Source organism: Nothoprocta perdicaria, unplaced genomic scaffold, assembly GCF_003342845.1.
Source record: "Nothoprocta perdicaria isolate Ctin4 unplaced genomic scaffold, notPer1 scaffold_207, whole genome shotgun sequence".
In the NCBI taxonomy this organism is placed as follows: Eukaryota; Metazoa; Chordata; class Aves; order Tinamiformes; family Tinamidae; genus Nothoprocta; species Nothoprocta perdicaria.
In genome coordinates this window covers 228297-250146 of record NW_020455283.1, presented here as the reverse complement: position 1 = coordinate 250146, position 21850 = coordinate 228297, and the positions used below count along the sequence as shown (strand labels likewise).

At 42.8% G+C, this 21850-nt stretch overlaps 1 protein-coding gene across 4 annotated transcripts in view; it reads left to right on the top strand.

Annotated features, from left to right (window-relative positions):
- The first annotated feature begins 409 nt into the window (after positions 1-409).
- The window catches only part of FBXL4 (F-box and leucine rich repeat protein 4), a 48409-nt gene continuing 26968 nt past the window's right edge, over positions 410-21850 (top strand). For 2 of the 4 annotated variants that reach the window (XM_026038321.1, XM_026038319.1), the window contains exons 1-5: positions 799-843; positions 4769-4911; positions 5772-6361; positions 15397-15742; positions 21254-21498. In XM_026038321.1, the coding sequence (XP_025894106.1) occupies positions 5853-6361; positions 15397-15742; positions 21254-21498 (1100 nt within the window). In that variant the 5' untranslated portion in view covers positions 799-843; positions 4769-4911; positions 5772-5852. Of the gene's footprint in view, positions 426-798; positions 844-4768; positions 4912-5771; positions 6362-15396; positions 15743-21253; positions 21499-21850 lie in introns of those variants that run through there. The other 2 variants (XM_026038320.1, XM_026038322.1) reach the window with 2 other exon arrangements.

Sequence of the window (21850 nt, the reverse complement as noted above, 5' to 3'; positions counted from 1 at the left end):
CGGCCCGCGCCCGTTGCCCGCGCCCGTTGCCCGCGCGGCCGGCCCGGCCCTGTCCGGCAGCGGGACGTGGCTCCCCCGCGCGCTCCCGGGCCGCGGGCTCGTGCGCGAGCGTTGATTGGGGCACAAATGGTGGCAGTCCCGGCTTAAGCTGCCCTTCCTTCCCGCGGCCGACACGTCACAACGAGCAGAGGCTGGGAAAGAGGCTGATTTGGGTTTTCTTTTCCTGATTTCTTTTTTTTTTTTTTTTAAGCTGTGTGTTTGGGCTTTCGCGTGTGTTTGTTGTTATTTAAGGTGTCACCTGCATGTCTTAGTGAGTGGAGAGTATGAGATCCCCAACCTTGAGATCCCAACCAGCAGCTGCTAGGGGCAGGTTTGCCCAAGGAGGCAGCAGCCGAGCTGCAAATTCCACCTGAATATGTGGAAAGGTAATGAATACATCCCTGGAGAAAACCCAGGGAGATAAGCCCACCTGAACTGCCTCTTGAGGGTAGTTTTAGATGGAGATTGTTGTGTTTTGGGGCCAGAGGAAGAGCATTTCATGGCAGTTGAAAGAGCAGATATTCAGAATGGGAAGCGGGATAACATCTGTGGATTGAGGCCTCACGCAGAATGAGTTGTGCTCTGTTGTGTTGTGTTTTCCCCTGGAAGATGACCTGTTGAGTGACACAAGCCGGGAACCAGCCTGGTGCTGGGGAAGCCACTGTTCTGTGCCAAGAGCAGCCCCAGACTGTGGGAGAACAGCAGGACCCTCGGCGGGGAAGGCACGGCGGACACCTCCTAGCTGCCAAGCAGGATTCGGCTCGTGTGGGCTGCGACACTAATGAGCTCTAGCAGGAAGGAAGGGTCAGTGATAAACTGAGTGGCTTGAAGGTGTTGGGCTTTGAGTGTTCAGCTGCTTAGGACAGCAGCACTGTATTTGACGTAGGTTGTCGTGGCCTGCTGTTGATTCTCAAACTCTGAATTTATACGTTTCAGATGTGTAAAAAATGGCTCCGTCTCTAGTGCCAGAGCATGTTGCAGGAAGAAACATGCCAGATGTGGCCTAGTTTAAAGTATGTTTTAAGAACTTATGCATTTTTAACAGTAGCTCCTAATTTCAACAAGTTGTGTGTAGATGATAGTGTAATCTAGAAGTTCATGTCAGAAAATGCTGGATACTCATAAAATGCTGGATACTCCCTTTTAGCTTGTAACGTATGGTTCCCATATACCCTCTCTGCATTAAACCGTAAAGATAATTAAGAGATTTCCCACTTACCATTTTTTTCTCCCAGATACACATACTAAATTTCATTAATCTTTCTTCAAAGATCATGCAAGGTTTTGTGGTTTATTTTTTGTCACTTCTGTGTTCCTGCAGTTTGTCAGTGTTGGAGTTTCTTTATGTTGGAATGAGAGGATACCCTGTGCAGTCCTACCAGGCATGAGATGAGCAAAACTGGTACAAAGAGGAATTGCTACCTGGCCGGCCTTAAAAATCAAATGCAGTATATACATGACATGTATATGCAGCATCTGCTTGATATAGTATGATTTCTTGTCTAACAAGTGTATTGCAAGGAACTGTTACACAGATGAAATGTGTGATCTTTCATTTTTTCCTATATCTAATCTCTGTTAGTTGTTATGTGTTATACACTTCCTTCATTTTGCTGTCTTTCAACTCCCCACCCCAAATAGTTTTCTATACATTTCCCTCTATTTCTGAGTGGTCAGTAACTACATGTTACACTTGTGTCCAGGTTTTGCCTTTCTGAGATTCAAGCAGTTGTGGAAGCTGGGAGCTGAATCTGTGAAAGTAATCAAATTGCATAGGTGTAGGAATCGTTACCAGGATGGGTTGCTTGGAAGCTGGAAAATAAGTTGATATAAATAAACTCTCTGCAAAAGGGACAAAACAGCCCAAAGAGGTTTAGGTAACAAAACCAAACAATGCGGAAAACAACAACAGCGACAACAAAAAGTCTCCTGATTGCGGTGGAAACCAGATGAAGACTTGATGATCAAGCGATGACTTATTGATCTTGAATGCTCTAATATTATCAGTTCTTTTCCCACGAAATCTTTAGGGAAGGGATAAGGCATTTTCCTTTATCAAGATCTGCTGCATTTGAAGGAAAGAAATGGTGAGCTTCAGTCTTGGCAGACCTGATGGTGGCGGTGCCTTATGGAAAACGCCTTTTCCTTGGAGCAAGGGAATGGCCGATAGAGCTGCAGTAATTGCCAATTAAGCAATGATCTGAATAGGAGAGATTACAAGTACCAATGGAACAGGTGGATAATGAAACAAAGTTGCAGCCTTTATTTGGGAAAGGCTTATTCAAAATCTAGGCCTGTCTGTTTGCTGGATTCCTGTTTTCTTGTGGTGGTCAAGGTTGCATTTCCAGGGCAATGAGCTAGTCTGAGTTTGGACTCCTGTGTTTTACTCCCCCTTGGAGCCAGCCCTGGCTGTCACCTCGTCTGATACTGAGGTGATTCAAAGAGCTGGATAAGCTGTTGCTTTGGGATAACTGCACCTGTACAAAGGAGTGATTAATGCACAACAGCACAAGTGAAGAAGACGCTTTCAGGAATTAGCTACATAGGACCAAATGTTTCTTAGAAGCACCCCAGCAGTTTGGAAAGAAAAGAAAACACTTTTTTTCCCCCCATAAACTTTGCATAGACTTGAGCTGCTCTGCTGCTGAGCTGCTTGTGCTGATGCTTTCCACAGACCCAAGTTTGTGTTGTTGTATTTCTTGCAGCTTTTAATTGGAGATTGGCTCAGTTTGTGTTTTTTCCTGAACAGATCTCTCTCTGTTGTCCAGTTATACTGATTTATTTCTTTATTTTTAGTGTAGCTTCTTACCATCTTTCAACTTTTTAAGCACATTTTCATACCCGTTCAAACTCCACACAATTCTTAAGAATCTTTGAAGTGTCAAACAGCAGAGTTCTGACCCGTATTGAAGTTCTACTTTTTTTCTCCTACTTTTACTTAGATTTCTTTCTTAACACTTGAGCCCAACTATTAAATAGTGTTGTTTTTAACCCTTTGAAAATAGCTTTCCTCTATTTGTATAATGTAGTCTAATGTGCTTTTATGGGAGCTGCACTCAGCCCTTCTCTTTCTTCCTTCATATTAACTTTTAGCCCTGTTTGCCAATGTTACTTGCATTTGACAAAGTGACATCACTCCTATGGATATTAAATTCTTGCTGGTTTCAGGAGAATCATGGGCTTGGTGGGTGAGAAGGACCCGAATCATTAGCAGCGAAGCTGCAGCGTGGCTGCACGTCAGCTGTTCTGCAAGCCCTGATGGTGGCTGAGCCATCCGCACGCTCGGGCTGGCTTGGCACGTGGTTCACGTACAGCTCTCAGACACAAGATAATGTGTTTTTAATCTTTACTTACATCTTAAAGCACCTCCTGAAGCGAGATAAAATTTTCCTGTCCTCTGGAAGGAGGAAGAGCTGGGGTTTTTGTTTTCTAAAGGTAGTTCAGCAGGATGTCTGGCAGAAGTGGGACATGGTTTGGTTTGGGCACCCGGTGGAGTTTGCAGCAGCAGCAGCAGGGACGTAACCATGTGTGTGTCGCTGAGTGTTGGGGTCATCTGTGTTGCTGACAGCTGGGTCAAAGTGTGAATGAAGGACGAGAACTAAACAAGGAGCTGCTAATAGGAGAGGGAAGAAGGAAAAGAAATGAGCGGTCGGTCGGTAGACTTCCCTGCTCCAGCAAACGAGAGGGCCTCGTAGTGCGGGCTCTCCCTTATCTGTTGCTGCACCTGCCTGTTGTGCACAGCGTTTCAGTGCCAGAAAGTGGCTTGGATGTGGGCTTATCTTTTCTGAGAGACTGGGAGAGAAACATGTTACCCAAGAACCACACTGGCATGAAGTTGAAACATGCAAAAGCCACTTTGCTCTTTCTCCATTGGTTTAATTTTGAAGCTTGCCTCCCAAGCTGAAGAAGGCCTCCCAAGCCTGGTCTCGCTGGTGGCTGTTGGAAGAGGCAGCTCTGCAGGTGTCCCAGGCAATGAGAGGCTCCGTGTTAATTGTTGTTTCACGTGTGTTTTGCAGGGGAAGTGGCTGCTGTTGGTTCAGTGATGAGCACAGCGTGTGCTCTGCCATTAGCTGATCAGTGACCCCAGTAAAGGTGGCTGAGGAAACATATACTAATTTTAGGACTAATTTTAGGATATGCTTAGTCATCTCTGCTGCAGCCCCTTGCTGGTTGCAGGCACTGCTCACTCTTCTTTCCTAGCAGAGCCAGTGGAGAAGCTAAGTGCAATATCATCAGACAAAAAAGTTGATGTCTGAGGATACAAATTCTGCCAGGCTGTGTTAGTGCCAGTGTTGTGTGTCTTGCTAAAAATCTGAGAATACATTCCAAGTTTCTTTACACGTTGGTAAATCTAACAGTTTACATCATGCAGGTATAGAGTGGCTGCTAAATATGGGACAGCCCCGTGTAAGCAGATCTTATTAGTCATGAATATGATATGGCCCTTCTGTGTCCTGAAAACAACATTCAGTTATAAATGTCTTCACCATTGTTAATTGAAAACCTTAGTAAACAGACTTATTTTCAATTTGGCTTTTTCTAATTATATTTAATTATATCTGTTTGTTTATTTGTTTTGCTATGTGATTTGGCCTAGGCAACGTGAAGCATGTTTATCTCTAAGCATATTTTTGTAGTGGTTTTTTTTTCAGATGATCTTGTGTGCAGATCAAGATCATTTCATATTTAAATGAATCTACATATAAACAAACATATTTTCTCTTACCAGATGTAAAATGCTTTCTCTGGAGACTTTAGCTTCTGATAGTTGGATTCTGAAGATTTACTTTTTTGCTTGTCTTACTGGAAGATGGCTAAATGGTGCTGAATCCTTCAGGAGTGAGTGAACACTGCCATGGACAACTTCAAAGGGTAAAGAAAAGTTTCTTTGTCAGCCTGTTTTGGTCTAGAATTCTTAAATGAAAAGGAGCAGGTTGAGTGGCTGAGTTTTTTGGGTTCAAATTAGCTCCAAAACTTACTCTTTTTTTTTTCGCTTAAGATCATTCACAAGTTATGAGTACAGTTTGGAGGGAAAAAAAACCCAGAATTATTTGGATTAGCACTTCAACTCTAACCATTGTCTAACCCTTTGAAAGGTGCCTTTATTCTCAGCTTATAGAATATGGATATCCTATGCACAGGATGGATGTACTCGAGTGAGCTTTAAATGAGCTAAGTTGGGTGCTGGAAGCTGTTTTGCTACAGAATATGTGCAATGAGCCTGTGCCTGTTGTGCAGACTTGTGCTCAGCTCTCTGCTTGGGCAGCCTGGCAGCTGCCCAAGCAGTTTGTTTAGAGCAGTTTTAGTTTAGGTATTTCAAAGCTAAACTGCACAGAGGTTTAGCTATACCTTCAGGTACCCCTCTGAAGTTCTCCATTGCAAGGGCTAGATTTCAGTTCAGACTTGATTTCATTTTCATGAGTCAGTGCAGGATATCTTTTTTATTTCCCTCAATAAACTCCTGCAAGTAATAAACAACTGTTAGTATTATTGGTGCTATAGAGTTAGTTTTGGATAGTAATTTTTTTTCAGACTTCTCTTGGTTTTTTTAGCAAAACAAATGGAAAGCCCCATTTTGTAGCCCCCAGCTAAGTAACTGTCTTGAAATGCAAGATTTTATTAATGTTTTGGTATCGGTACCTTGTTTAAAATGATATTAAAAAGAGTAACTTTTATTTATTTTCTAAGGATGTTTTATCTCCTCACTCTGTTTATTCATTCTGTTTTTTCAGCTCTTTCTTGAAGCACCACAAGCAGTTAATGCACCTTCTAAAGGACTCCTGACCTTTTGCAGCTCCGTAACTCATATCTAGATGTCACCCGTGTTTCCCATGTTAACAGTTCTGAGCATGTTTTACTACATGTGCCTTCGGCGCCGAGCTAGGACAGCCACAAGGGGAGAAATGAACAGCCGGAGAGCCCTCGAATCCAATACCAGAGCCTTACCTATCAACGTGGAAATCGTGCAGTACGCCAAAGAAGTGCTGGATTTCAGCTCTCATTATGGAAGCGAAAACAGCATGTCCTACACCATGTGGAATTTAGCAGGTATTCCCAACGTGTACCCCAGCTCCGGGGACTTCACGCAGACCGCCGTGTTCCGAACGTACGGCACGTGGTGGGAGCACTGCCCCAGCGCTCGCTCGCCCTTCCAGAGGACGCCGCCCGCCTTCTGCAGCCAGGACTACGTGGAGCTGGCCTTTGAGGAGCCCGTGTACCCCACAGCGGTGCATATTCTGGAGACCTACCACCCCGGGGCTGTAGTCAGGATTTTGGCATGCTCTGCAAATCCGTACTCACAAAATCCGCCAGCTGAAGTAAGGTAATTTTCCTTCTACGTTTTCCTCTAGTATATTAAATAGCTCAAATAATCCTGCTTAGCAAATAGGACTTTTTAGTGTTTCTGGATTTTGTAACCTGACCCGCTGACACTTTCTTTTTCTGCCTGCGTTCAAAACAGTGGTGGCATATGTTTTAACAGCATTATTATATGAATTAATGTAGACCCTAATATCAGGTTTCATTTTTGTAATGATAGGTCTTCTGTTGGAACTTTGATGAGCAATAATTATTTTTGCACAAAAATCAACCGTGAAATTACAGCTCTACTGAATTCTTCTCCAATAAGCAAAGTAAATTGTATAGAGGAGCCTGAGGTTTTGTGGCTGCTGTGCTGAAATGCTTTCAGTAGCCTTAACCTCTTTTCCCTGTATGCTTTAGGAGGCTGTGTGTATAGTAGAATCAGGTGCTGTATATACTTTTATGGAAATCAGGCCAAAACCAGGAAGACAGTCAGACAAAAAGTGATACCATTTGTCTGAGTCAAAGTGTACAAACAGCACATGATTTTACATTTCTTTGATAGAACTGAATCTGCATATTTTTCTATCCTATTCAGTATCCTAAGAACATCTTATAGAACTTGTGGGAGGACAACAAAAAGAAGGACCTGGTGAATGAGAAGACAATTAAAAAAGAAAAAAAAACCACTGTGGATGAAGTGTAAAGGTTTCAGTGGGGAGGTATGGAATTAGAAATAAAAAGGGAAGGAAAACAGGTAAAAGTACAGATTGGGGTGGAAAATTTGGAAAAAACTATGTAGTGATCAGCATATGTCAAAGAGAAGAAATTATATAAAACTCACAAAGCAAAGGAGGGCTATTAGAAAAAAATAGTTATATATATACTTTTTTTTGTTGTTTTTAGAATATCCTAAGGAAAGTAGAAGGTCAGCAAAAACTGTCACCTTTAAAGTACATGCTGTGGAGGAAGGGCAGTGCAAGCAGATGTTGGCTGAGGTGCTGGATTTTTTCTTCCCGATCTGCCTTTTTCAGATACTCCTGAAAAACATATTTTTAGGACTAACTTTAATTTTACCTATTTGATTCTATGGCATGAATTGACGTAGAGATTGTTTTGGTAATTCTGCCTATAATGCTGCAGTACGGAACAGTAAGATAGTGAGTGCACTGCTGTGCAGTTCAAGGATATAATTCTGAGTAATCAGATAATGCTGTTACATTAAAATGTTTTAAAGGGTTTAGTTGTTGGTTCATACAAAAAAAAAGAGTAAAGATGAAACAGATTAAGAAAAAAAATTAACCGAAGTGGTTAAGGTGTAGTTTAAAAATACTCAAAAGCATAAGAAGATAAAAGAAGAAACTATTGATGCACCATTACAGCATATGCAACACGAATACAACTTTTTTTATAGTTTCCCTTGGAGTGTGATGAGAGTGAGAGCCCAGACTCTTGCTGTAGAAGAGGGGCAGAAGCTCCTTTAGGACTCTGCCTTGCTCTTTGTAGGCAGAGGTCTGTTCTCCCATTGTAGACAGTGTTTCTGGTGAGAGGGAGGTTGGTTGTGTTGGCAGCCCTCAGAACCAGGTGTTTCTGTTGGGTCTTCACTACTTGCTGGTCATGGTGAAAGCCCTGGAGTTGTTCGTGTTTGAGCTTCTCTTGCTTTCAATTCCAAAAGTCCTCTGAGATGACAACTAAGAATTACTTTTCTAGGCATAGGGAAATAGTATTGCTAACCTCAGGGGAATCTGTGTTTAATTAGTGTTTTGAACTGTAACAGCCGTGTCATTTTCTTTTGTTGAAAAAGGCCAGGTCCCAGTTACTCCAAGGAAGGACGCCCATAGTCTTGTTTTCCTCTCTTGACTATTTTGAGACTCTTAAATCAGTGGATACCTAAATATCTGAAAGGGCTACTTTATTTTTTCTTCTAACTCTTGATTTATTCTTTCCCAGCTGCACTGTAGAAAGGACAGGTCTTCACAAGGGTTTTTTTCTCACTCACCTTGTTAGCAGCTCTTTCTTTTTATATGAAAAGAAGGTCAAATTGATCTTTCCTACTTATTTTAGGAATATCAATGTCTTGTGAGGAGTCTGTGGACTGCTTAAATCTGTTGCAAGAGGAAAAAGTCCACTGAGACTTGTTTAAATGTCATGCTTAGCAGGTTGCAGTAGTCCAGCTGCATAATTTCTTTCTGTTTTCTCAGTATTTAGAACTTCAGCTTATCCCTGGCTTTGCTCTGTGCAAAAGTTGGAGATCTGCAGGAGGCCTCTGCGTGCCACAGTCCTTGTTCAAGAGGGATTCACGTAGGAAAATGGATCTCGCCAGTATGGATCTCCCCATGTCCATTGGATCCTGCTATTAGTGCAATTTTGGGCACCTTCTCAGAGCAGTTTTATTCGGGAGCCTTTTAGAGGTGGGACCTGTCCTTTGTGGAGTAAAAGTGGTAGTGGGGAAAAGCATTCATTTATTTTTCAGATCAGGATGTAATTGTGCATAACTAATCCTAATGCTTGAAACATGAGAGGGAATTTCAAGTCTCCTCGTTCTGGCTTAACCACAACTTCAGCAGCTTGAGGATTCTCCATCCTCTCATATTTTCTGCTCTTCTGAACACAGAAAATGGTCATTGCTGTCCTCTGCTCAAAGCAGTGTTTGAAAACCATAAATGTCCAAGGAGCTTCTCTCTTTACTTCTGGAGACCTTTTTTGCTCTTGCTTAGTGCCCCACAGGTCTTGTCTGGTAAGAAATATTTTGGTAGTTTTTAAAAGAATATTAATGTATTTTATACATATTTTAATGTATACTGTATTTAGTATACATATTTAGTATACATATTTTAATATATAGTAGTGGCCAGTGACAGGAGAAGGGGCAATGGACACGTTGAAACACAGCCAATTCCAGCTTCATGTGAGGAAGAACTTCTTTCCTGTGAGGGTGCCAGAGCCCTGGCACAGGCTGCCCAGGGAGGCTGTGGAGTCTCCTTCTCTGGGGATCTTCCAAACCCGCCTGGATGCCGCCCTGTGCCCCGTGTTCTGGGTGTCCCTGCTGGAGCAGAGGGTTGGACTGGATGATCTCTGGAGGTCCCTTGGAACCTCAACCATCCTGTGTGTGTATGTTAGTATGTACATTTTCTTGAGAGAGTTATCTGAGTTTTACGTGCCCAGCGCTTGGTGACAAAGGTGGCTCGGGGCCTTCAGCCAGTGCAGGAGACAGAGTCCCCCGCAGACATCGGGGAGGCCGCTGCTGGCAGCGGCATCAGCTGAACCCGGACGGCTGGTCCGGAGTCTTTTTGGGACTGTGCTAGACTGCTAGATAAGATGCAGCTACATCCTGTAGATCAAAGTGTTCTCTATTTTCGTTTTTTTTGCCTCCTCCCTTCCCTTCTGTGATCCTCTTCCCTCTTGCCCCATAAAAAAGTGTCTTCTCAATGGTTCCCTTCTGCCTTCTATACCAGCCAATTTGGAAACGTTTTGATTCTCCTAACACTCTCTGCTAGTGGCTGTCAGATAGGAAGAGTATGTTGGGTGGAAATGGAAAACTTAAAATCAAAAATAACTGTCTGTGGAGTTTTCCAAACTTTTCATTTCATTTTTTGGTTTAAATATAAAAGTGAGTCCTGGTTTTCTTCCTTCTGTAACTCAATTGACATTTTCTCCTATCTCACATGTTATGGTGCCGTCACGTATTTGTGTTCTGTTCTTTGGGCTCAAAATGTTTCCTAGTTGCTCTAGCAGGTGTGGTAGTGCTTGGGCTGAGGTTGTTCTCACACTGCTTTTCCTTGCTGCTATGGAATGATTACTGCTTTAGTGGATTAGAGGTTGCTCTATGTTTTTGTTGTTGTTTTCTGCATACTATTTTCTGCAGATAGGCTGTACCAAGTGCTAGGTTGTTTTCTGCAGGTCGGGTATCACGGTCGTATGACCGGCCGGGAGCCGTTCCAGAGCTCTGGGGGCAGCTCTCTACCTCGTGCATTCCTGAGGTTAATTTCTATTTAATATTTTGATGTCACTTGGAGGTTTGCTATATGCAAAAGTCTCTTTTGAGCAAAACTCCAATTTTGATTTCAAATGTGCAGATAAATAGATTGCCTTAATATTTCTGACTCTGTGTTTGCTACAGCAAAGACTTTCAGAAACTCTTGAAGGTAGAAGCTGTTGCAACCAGCAAAGCTGGCTAAGGATGACAAAGCAGAAGGCTTCCTCTCTTTCTGTTAGGAAGCTCGTTGGATTTAGGCAGTAGACTCTTTCTTAATCTAATTTGTGTAGAAATGTCATAAATTTCTTCCCTGGCAGACAGATAGTGTTCAAAAAGTTTAATAGATGATCTCCCATTCTGAGAAAGCCAGAAAAGCAGGGTACTGGCTGTGAGGTATCAGAAGCCACGTTCTTGCAGACCCAGAGGCATCCCAAGGACTTGGGCGTTGCTTTCTGCTCCGGAGCTGCTGCCCTCCTCCACCCCTTCCTCCTCCCCCGCCAAGTGAATCCTAGACGAAGGCAGCCCAAATCCTATCAGCACATTGGAGTGTGGCAAGCACTCCATATCAGCACATTGGAGTGTGGCAAGGCACCTTCAGGGCTGTGTCACCAAAATGTAATGCGCAGCTTTGCCTCTGTCCATGGGCGTCCTTATACATAACTGCTTTGGACATCTCTGGGGAAACGCAGCCCTTTCTTACCCAGATGACGGTTGTAGAAGAGGGAGTTTCTTGGAGCAGTGTCATTTTTGAGAAACCTGTGAAAAGCTCATTTGGGTAAAGCAATTATTTGAAATACAATTTTGTATTTTAAATGCCCGTAGAGCGTTCCCAGAGTCCTGCCTGCTCTCTCTGGTGCTTCAGAATCCAACTCTCAAAGCAGGAATGAAAATCTGTGCCTTGTTCCCCCAGAGCAGGCTGCTGAGGTCGCGAGCAGCGCTCATCTGTGCTCCTGCCCTGACCTTCCCCTGGCCAAACCTCCTGCCCTTGGCATTGCCAGGCTCCCAGGTGCTGCTGTCCCTGTGCTTCCCAGCTTGCAGGGAACCTCAGGGCTGAAGCGGCCCTGGCTCCGTAGCAGGCAGGAAGCATTTTCTCATGGGTGACCTAAAACTTGTTTTGTTGTTCTCCCTTACTCTTCTGTCTGTTAATTCAGTTGCAGCTTTCTTGGTGTAGGGCATTTATTTATACGCAGTGTTTGAGTAGCACCTACTCCATTACTAACTCTCTAGCCTCATCTCAATTTTGTAATGCAGTAAGTCTTTTCAGTAGATGGTAGGCAAAACTTAATCTCTTCTCACAGGAGAGAAATCTGATTACTTTTCCTGGGAGTCACATCTCAGAAGAATCTTTCTTTTTATATATATCTATGCCTCAGAAGTAACGAGGTCTGTTCAGGCATCGTCTTAGCCGTTGCCTTTGAACATCAAAGCTTCCCAATAATGTTAGGTCAACAAAAAATAGGCATTAAGTAGATGTTCTGATTTGACACAAACCTTGCAAATACGCCTCAAGCAAAAAACCACTGTATGTAGTTCCTGCCTTCAGGGTGATGGAAGGAGAATGGAAGGGGTTTGGTTGGTTGGTTTTATTTTGTTTTTGTGTAGGTGTATGGAGTTTTTAGTATCAGAAATTAGAGTATATGAGTTCCCAGCTATTTTAATAAAGTAATGAGAAATGCAGTGGGAAAACTGCAGCCATTAAAGCTGAATGGGAAACTTGACTTAAATCCTCACTTTGTGCAGCGCTGCGGAGCAGAGTGCGAGTGGTTCTGCCTCTCCTTCGGGCCAGGCGTGGCTGCAGGAAGGCCAAGCTCGCCAGCAACTGCCAGGGAGAGCTTCTTATCAAGCCCTTCGCATCTCAGCAGCCTGCAGCTGTTGCTGTGCTTGTGCCAGGCTTGGACAAACAACTTCCTACCTTCACTCATTAGGTTCTTAAGGCATTTCCTCTTAAGGAAACTGATTTTAGTACCTGTTCTCAACCCAGAGCTGGTTGATAAAAGACCTTTTCTCAGAAGGATTTTAAAACAAGTGGCTGTGAAGAAAAAAAATGCTTCAGAACAAAAGAAACTCAGTTCTTAGAGGTCTTTTGGAAAGTTTGACTTTTTATCTATTTCCAGCTGCATATTCTTGACTTCATTTGGATTGCCTGTAGTCTGTTAAATTGTCAAAGTACTGACCCTACCTGAGGAGACCAGCTGTAGCAGTGAGTGCTTGAGGATGATGTCTGTGCTAGGGCAGAATATACCAGCCCTGGCTCAAAGAGCAATTATTCTGGCCTGGTTTGTGTGCAGTGTCACCAAGGGAGAGAAAAACATCCAAAGCAATGTGGTAGACTTGTTTTCTTCCTCTCCTCGCTGACACCAACATCTCAGTCCTTTAGTCAGATTCGTGGGCTGTTCACGGAATCAAAACAGTATGGCAAGGAGAGTGGAGAACAAACAATAGCCTTTTTCGTTGTCAGCAGTTAGTGTGTAACATGGAGCTTCAAGAGGCTATAAAAAGTCCTACTAGATGACTTGATCGTTCTCTGGTTTAATAAAAAGCCTGGGAATTGGAGGCACTGCTTGCTGTAGAAGTGATTGCTTTGCAATGTGATGAACCTAGACCTCCTGGTGCACTTTTTTTCCAGAGGTGTATTGCTGACAGGTAATCCCCTCTGCAGGGTACTGAAGGGGAGAAGTTAGTGACTGAGACACCTTTGGTTAAAAGTTGATGGCCCGGTAGGTGCTAAATGAGTGGAAAAAATAGCCTTGACTTTCCCTTGGGGTAATTTGAGTGAGCATAAGACAGTGTATAAGAAAAATGTCAGATGGTGGTCTGGATGTATTCAAGAAAATGGTCATTTATTGCTCTGACATGAAGTATTTGCTGAGGGAATTAACCTGTGCAAGAGGGTGTGATGGTGGGAACTGCCTCTGTTTCTCTCTGCCGTGAATTGGCAGCCTTTTACTAAGTGAATGAAGGCTTGTTTTCCCTCTTGCTGATAAATCTCTCTGGTAAAAGCTGTTAATATTAGGGCAGAGTTGCTATGTTTCTCACAGTTGTGCTTGCTCACATGGCATGTGTTTCCCCTGTCCTGGACGTTAACTTTTAGTTCCTGACATTTCTTTTCCTTTGACAGAAGACTTCTGCAAGGCGCCCATTTTCCTGTGAGGTATCTGTGGAGAGTGATGTGATGCAGGATAGGGAAATTCATCTGTGCATTCTGAGAATGTCCGTTGTGAAATGGAGGTTTTGGCCCATATGGATCAGTTTTTCCTATTCTTGAAGTATTAGCAAACATCAAACTTCTAAGCCTTACTTGTACTGGGTGTATTCTGGTCTGGTGGAAGCCCTGCATTTTGCTTTCTGCGGTGATGGGCAAATTTAAGACATTTGTTCCTGGAGAATATAAAGTGTTGTTTTTATATATATATATATATATGTGTGTGTGTGTGTGTATATGTATATACATGTATATACATATACACACACACACACACTCTGTAGTACCCATCTGTATTAAATACTATTTGCGAGTTCATTATAGTGGTAGCTGTTATGAAGAGCAGGGGGTAATGAGGTAGTCTCAGATGTATGTGGCCTTGTTTAAGAAGGCAGACTGAAAGAAGTCTTTGAAGCTGAGGCCGGATTTTAGATAGGGAAAAAAATCTAGGTTTTGTGAAGAGGATGCAGAGATTGCTGTAAGTGTATTCACAGAATCCCACAATCCCAGAATGGTTAAGGTTGGAAGAGACCTCTAGAGATCACCTAGTCCAACCCCCCTGCTCCAGCAGGGACACCCAGAGCACGGGGCACAGGGCGGCATCCAGGCGGGTTGGGAAGATCTCCAGAGAAGGAGACTCCACAGCCTCCCTGGGCAGCCTGTGCCAGGGCTCTGGCACCCTCACAGGGAAGAAGTTCTTCCTCACATGCAGATGGAACTGCCTGGGTTTCAACTTGTACCATTTGCAAGTATTGTATTGCTGAAGGCGGAGCAACAGTGACTGCAGGAAGTTTCTTCTTCCTTTATTTTTTTTAAATTATTATTATTTTGTAACTAGGCTTGAGTGTGAAGGAGAGGGGAGAAGAAAAGAATACTGATGACTGAAGGACCTCTCAAATTCCTCCGTTGGTTTCAAACCCAAACCCCCATGAAGAGCATGCTTTTGTTTTCAGGCCTTTGGACAAGCTTGGGAGCACTCAAGACCTGACAAATATCTGCCCTCATTCTCCCCTTTGCTCAGTTGGTAGCAGGTCTGGCTGTCACTTGCTGGAGGGGAGCAGAGCTCAGTGTGCACGAGTCTGTGTGCAGGAGCTCCGCACGCCCCGAGGCCCTGCCGCCGCAGCGGCAGCACCGGGCTTTCAGGGGAGCTCTCTTTGTTTTCTTCTCCAAAATGATCCTCTTAAGTGACTTCCAGATTCTATTATTCTACTTGCTTTCCAATTTTCCTTTTTTCTTTTCTTTTTTTTCTTAATTCATAACCTTGTACTACTAAGATAATTTGACAGTGAATATTTTTTTTTAAAGTGTATTTTTGCTTACCTGGGCGGAAAGGCAAACTCTAGGTGATTTTTTTTTTTTAAAGCATTTTGTTAATGCTGCAGTTTGAACAGCTTTGATGTGAATGAGAGCTATGATTGGTGTATTGATTATTTTTTATTATTATTATTTTGTGTGTGTGTGCATGGAATCCTTGTGTGGAGATTGAGAGGTCAGCAGACTGTATTTGCATTAGCTGATGTATTATCATTATGAGGGTATCTATAATTATTTAAAGATTGCTTTAACTGTGAATTAATAAAACAACTGATATGTGTATAACAGTAATGTAACTCACGTGCCTGATTGTGAGTATACAGCTTGCTTTGCTATTTAGCAATACAGAGAAAATATGTGCTAAGGTAATGGGAGAGTGTGACCTGTTAAGTTCTTGCGTATTTACCAAATCTAGGGGAAAATACAACAAATTGTTTTATTTTTTTCAGTGGTATTTCTCATTTGCTAAATATTTCCGACATAACAGTGTTCCTGCTACATTCCTACGATGCATTAGTAACTTTGATCTTAATCTGTATAAGGCCTGTACAATTTTTTTCCACAGGTGGGAAATTCTTTGGTCTGAGGCACCCACAAAGGTGAACGGTCCCCAAGCTCGACAGTTCACACCTTGTATCAAACAGATAAACTTTCCCACCAACTTAATTCGCCTGGAAGTCAACAGTTCTCTCCTGGACTATTACACTGAATTAGATGCAGTAGTACTGCATGGTGTGAAAGAGAGGCCTGTGCTCTCCCTTAAGACTTCAATGATTGATATGAATGATATTGATGAGGATGAGGATGACGAGAAGTATGGCTGTGGAATGGACACTCTTAATAAGCAATTCAGCGTTGTTACCCTCAGGGAGTGGCCAACTAATGGATATTTTGATAAACTGCCTTATGAGGTAAGCAGGAAATATTTATACTGAACATAGTTCTCTTAAGCATTCAGAGTGCAAGGATGTTGTACAGAGCACTACTGATCAACACTTTTTCTCCAAGTGTAGAGTTCCTTGCAGTCTTTTGTGGGTCTTCTACATTGATTGTAGAGTTATATCTGAGTTGTTATAACTTGTTAATTTGTCTTCTTCCATGGATGGATGTCAAGAAGTCACTTGACTATTGATAATTCTTGCATTTCTGTTTTCTCAGTAGCCCATCCACTCCTAACTCGCTTCCCTCCTTCCCCCTCACCCCAATGCTCGTTGCTCTAGCCTCTAATTTCTAGCTTTTGAACTTAGATTTTTCTGGCAGTTTTACTGTAGTGTATGTTTGTATTCCTCATATGTGACAAAGATGAAAGATATACAAAATAGATGAGAAAAGATGGCATCGAAGTCTGGAGGTGTAATAGGCAAAATGTTTCTTTTTCCATTACCTCTCTTGCAAAGCCCTAGAACTTTTGTTCATGAAACCACTATGTAATTTTCATGTTGTTATAAAATTAGCTCCTATCCAGCTAAATCCACTGAATTCTGTCCACTGAAGCCCAGTACAAGCCAAAAAAGGCTATAGCTCTGCTCTCTGTACTGTTTTAGTGCCTTTGTAGTAATCATGGAATAAAACATAGCAGTAAATAGTTATGAACTATTGTTCTGTAGAGGAGTTACAAGCATGTTTAAAGGCAGTGTAGGTAAATATTCTCCTTGCTGTAGTTTCCAGGATAAAGAGGTGGGCTCAGCATGATTGCTGAATAGCGTGTGCAGAACTGGAGGTCTCTGAATGTCCCAGTTCTGCACCGGGCAGCGTTGAGCTCTGCTCTGTTACCTGTGAAAGGATTTGGTTGCACTTGTAGAAAGGAAAGAGACATGGCAAATGTAAACCCTTTGGAGGAGAATAGTGAGTGTCATCATCTTTTTCAGGTCTTTGAAGATCATCCTTTTTGTATTAGGACCCTCAGACTGCAACTATCAGTGTGTTCTAATGTTGGATCGGTATTGAGTGTATGTTGGCTCTTATCCCTATGGAGTTTGCTTTCCCTGTTCCTGCACTAGAATAGTAACTGAGGATACTGACTTCATCCAGAATTAACTCGCCCTCCCACCCACCCCAGAGTTGATATAGAAGTTGTATATGTTATTGTTGGTGCTTATATACCAATACTCAACTAAAAGAGTAGCATATGTGAGGGCACAGCTGTCCTCAAAATCTTAACAGTATAATTGTTTGCAAGCTCTACTTCCCGCCTTTTTTCTTTTTGTCTGCATATCCCTTGTTCTTTGAGTTTTAAGTTCTGTTTTTCAGATACCTGTGTTTATCTATATATATGTTTAAAGCTCCAGAATGTATGTTGTTTCCCATGGAAATGGGGGAAAGCACTTCTAATGGTTAATTTTTTTGGTCTGTCGTACCCTTTTTAGAGTAAGTGGTGTTAATGTTATACTTTTTTTTTCTCTTCAAAATTGCTTTGTAACCTTTTCTTACCTGATTTATATGAGAATGTGAAACAATGTTGGTTGCCATAATTTTTTTGAAATGAATAGTAACAGCAGGTTTTGCAAGCAACTGTGTGTCTTGAGATTACTTTTCAAAGCAGCTACTTGGTTCCTCTGCATTCATAGAATCATTAAAGTTTGCAGGGACCTCCAGAGGTCATCTAGTGCAACCCCCTCCTCCAGCAGGGACAACCAGAGCACAGGGCAGAGGGCTGTGTCCAAGCAGGTTTGGAAGATCTCCAGAGAAGGAGACTCCACAACCTCTCTGTCCCAGCCTGTTCCAGGGCTCTGTCATCCCCACTGTTAAGAATTTTTTCCTTAAGTTCCTGTGGAACATTTGGTGCTTCAGTTTGTGGCCGTTTCCTCTAGTCCTGTCACTGTCCACCACTGAAAAGAGGCCGCCCCCTCCTCCTCACTGCCTCCCTTGAGGTATTTATAGAAACTGATCAGGTCCCCCCTCAGCCTCCTCTTCTCCAGGCTGAACAGGCCCAGCTCTCTCAGCCTTTGCTCATAGGGCAGATGTTCCAGGCCTCTGATCATCCTGGTAGCCCTGCGCTGGACTCTCTCCAGCAGCTCCACATCCCTCTTGTACTGGGGAGCCCAGAACTGGACGCAGTACTCCAGATGTGTTCTCACCGCATCTGATGAGCCCTGGCCTCATCAGGGCTGTGTGTAGGGAGACAATCACCTCCCTCCACCTGCTGGAGACACTCTTGTTAATGCACCCCAGGATCTCATTGGCCTTCTTGGCCACCAGGGCACACTGCTGCCTCATGGTCATCTTGTCATCTACCATGACGCCCAGCTCCCTGTTTACAGAGTTGCTCTCCAGAAGGTCAGTCCCCAGCCTGTACTGGTGTCTGGGTTTATTCCTCCCCATGTGCAAGACCCTGTACTTTCCCTTGTTGAACTTCATGAGGTTTCTCGCCACCCAGTCGTCCAGTCTGTCCAGGTCCCTCTGGATGGCAGCACAGCCCTCAGGGCTACCAGCTACTCCTCCCAGTTTGGTATCCTCAGGAAACTTGCTGAGGGAGCACTCTGTCCCTTCGTCCAGATCATTGATGAATAAGTTGAACAGGACCGGATCGAGGAGTGACCCCTGGGGGACACCGCTAACTACAGACCTCCAGCTGGACTCCGCACCACTGATCAGCACCCTCTGAGCTCTGCCATGCAGCCAGTTCTCAATCCACCTCCCTGTCCACTCGTCTACCCCACACCTCGGGAGCTTGCCCAAGAGGATGCTGTGAGGGACAGTGTGTGAAAAGCCTTGCTGAAGCCCAGGTAGATGACATCCACCGCCCTCCCCTCATGTACCCAGCCAGGTAATCCAGCATAGAAGGTTATCAGGTTGGTTAAGCATGAATTTCCATGGGTCCATGCTTACTATTCCTGAGCACCGTCTTGTCCCCCATGTGCTTAGGGACAACAGCCAGGATGAGCTGGGAATCACAGCGGGCACCATGAAGCACAGTGCAGCGCCTCGTGTTGCGTTCTCACTGCGATATCCGATTGTACTTTATGCCAGGGTACACATGCATAAGAAGTAGGTATCTGACAGACACCAGTCTCCAGACTAGCAGTGATTAATGGTTATTAGCCTATAGATTTGGAACCTGTTATCTTTGTTTAATCAAAAGCAAGACAAAAGTACTTATATCTTCATGTCAGAGTAGTGACATTTCATTATATTTTTTCCTTCTAGGTATTACAGACTAGTGTAATTTTAGCAAAATAAAGAAGGATTATCTCAACTGATTAAGATTCATGTGGTAGGAGATTTCATCGCAGGTGGAGAAGAGCTGCAGCGTTCCGTAGGTTGTGGAACCTCCTTGAAGCCATCAGTTAGTGTGAAAGGACACTGGTGAGGCGTGTGGATTCATTCACCATTATCTCTGCTGCTCAGAAGTCGAAGCAGCTTTTCTCCCATTTAACAAAATTTGTGTTGCTTTGTTTTATCAGACCTATTATGCCATGTTAATTGTAGATATAAATTCAGCTAACTCTGCAGCCTTCACTACTGGACTGCTTACTCTAGAAATCTTAATAAATCAGCATTGGAAAAAAAAACTCAGAGGGGTTTAAAATTATTATTTAAAAATAGTTCTTTGGGTGGATTATGGCAAGTGGAATAGCAGAAAGATTGCAAAATAACTTGAAGCTGCCTTTCAGATCATTGAAAAGTTCTTTCAACTGAAGTGATGGTCTTAGCAAACCAGGTATCTGTTAGATATTTACTACTCAAATAGCAAACAGCTGTGGTAAGCAACTTATGCTAAAGCATATGTCTGAGCAATGCAAAAATCAAGATATTAACTTGATATTGAATCTATATTAGCTCTAATAGTTTGCTGCCCCTCAGATATCAAAAAGCCAACAGCCTAAGTGTCAGTTGGGAACAAGCTTTGATTGATGCCGTGTCTTTAAGTGCATTGCAGTTCGTCACTGCTGCGCTTAGATGTCTGCTCTGATCCTCAGCATGAAGCTGAGGGAGCAGTTCCAGAGCCCTGTGTCGGAGCAGCCTGTGCCCGTTCCTCCAGCAGGAAAAGCGAGAGCGAGGAGAAGAGAGGGAAGGCTCAAGTCGAGCTTGAGAAAAGCTGGAGTAATGCATGCATGTATTTTGACTTTGAATTTGAAGGTTTTTTTTGTAAATAAATCTTGTACATGTGTATAATGTCTCATATTTGAATGCTAAATCTGGAGCTGAGTAGTAACACTTTCCATTTTGCAGGAAACTGAACTGTTTTCTTGTTTCTTCTCTTCCAAAACTGACAGGAGAGGGGGACTTACTTTGTATAAAGTGTTACTTTGGAAGTACAGTTTGCTTTCGATCTCTTGAAAAGCTTCATTTTGATTTAACGTTGCAGGTTTTAGTCTTGGTTTTGACAGTTTTGTTGTGTGACTCCATACGAGAAATTAAAATGAATCACTGTGATACTCTGCAAGAGCCACGGGACGTTTTTCTTTTAATTTACACTGATTCATTTTGGGGAGTTACTGTTTCCCTCTCTGGCAGAAAGTGCTTAGTCAATTTTAATTACATCACTTAAGTGCCGGTGTTTATGGCTGCTAAAGGAAGCCTCGGTTAAGTCAGCCTTAATTTTTAGATTTCATTATTCAAGTGCATTTTCTTTCAGTCTCTAAATTGAGGGAGGTTCTGTGTTGAGGATTTTTTGTTATTTCCTAAAGCAAATGTTTATATTTTTTGAGTATTTGTTTCAGTTAATCTTTCTTTAAAAAGGAAATCAAAGCATGATAGGAAAAGGGGATATTTCCTCCTTTCTGCATGGGAAATAAGCTGTCACAGAAACAGTGCTGCCACTGGGAAGAGCTGGTGATTATTCTAAAAGTGGGATAAATCAATTTGATAACAAAATTTTGCATTTCAGATTTGACTCTGGCCTAGAACAAAGATGTGTTGCAGTGTACTTCTTAAAAGGAAATCTGTAAATGTTAAGCTTTTTATCTAGTCAGATAGTGCAGCTTGGAAGAGGGTATAAGGTAGAGCACAACACCATGATTTGGGAGAATCTGGACCATGGGGTGATTTTCACATCCTTGGCAAGAGTGTCACCAACTAAAACCCAAATCCAGAGAAGAAAGAGGGATGCCAGTTTTAGTCTTCCCACCAACAAATGTGCAGGTGTTGTGAAGGAAAATATGTAAACACAGTGTTTACATGCATATTGCTGTTTAAATTAGCATGGTAAAGGAACTTCTAATTTGAAAGCTTGCTGTCACTTCCACATGTTGATCGGCTTTTCCTTTCTTGTTTGCTATGCTGTCCAACTGAGGAGACAGTGCAATCCTATTTAATAGTTGATCAATGATTTGGGAAGTTACTTTTAAGCAAAAGGATTTACTTTTCTTTGAAATCAGAACATCTTTTCTTCCTTCTTTGCACTTTTCCCTTAACATTTCAAGTGTTGTATGATTGTTTTTGACTTTTTTCTTTTTTTTTTTTTTTGTATTTTGATATAGCTCATCCAGTTGATTCTGAGTCACCTCACGGTACCAGACCTGTGTAGACTAGCACAAACTTGCAAGCTCCTCTATCAACATTGCTGTGACCCGCTCCAGTACATTCATCTCAGTTTACAACCTTACTGGGCGAGGATTAACGACGCCTCTCTGGAATACCTGCAGTCCCGCTGCACTCTCATCCAGTGGCTGAATTTGTCTTGGACTGGAAACAGGGGAGCCATCTCTGTTTCTGGATTTAGCAGGTCAGTGCTAAATGTACAGAAGTATCTGGGTGAGCTCTGTGTAGAGTGACTGCTCAGTAGCTTGTTGCTGAAATCTAGTAAGTGCCTGAAATCTAATAAGATGTAAAAAATATTTCTTTGATTTGCCATAAAGCATGTGATCTTTACAATGTAGGGGGAAAAAAAAACATCTAAAAGAGGTACTAGATACAGCAGCAGTCTGTTTAAATGTATAGAATCTGCATGTGCCAAGTTGCCTGTGGCTGAAAGGCTTCTTGCAGGGGAAGCAGCATTTTGCTCTTCTGAGACTCCGAAAGACTCCAGCTGGAGCTGAGCTATTGAAAATCCATCTTGCAAGGAAAACATTGGAGAG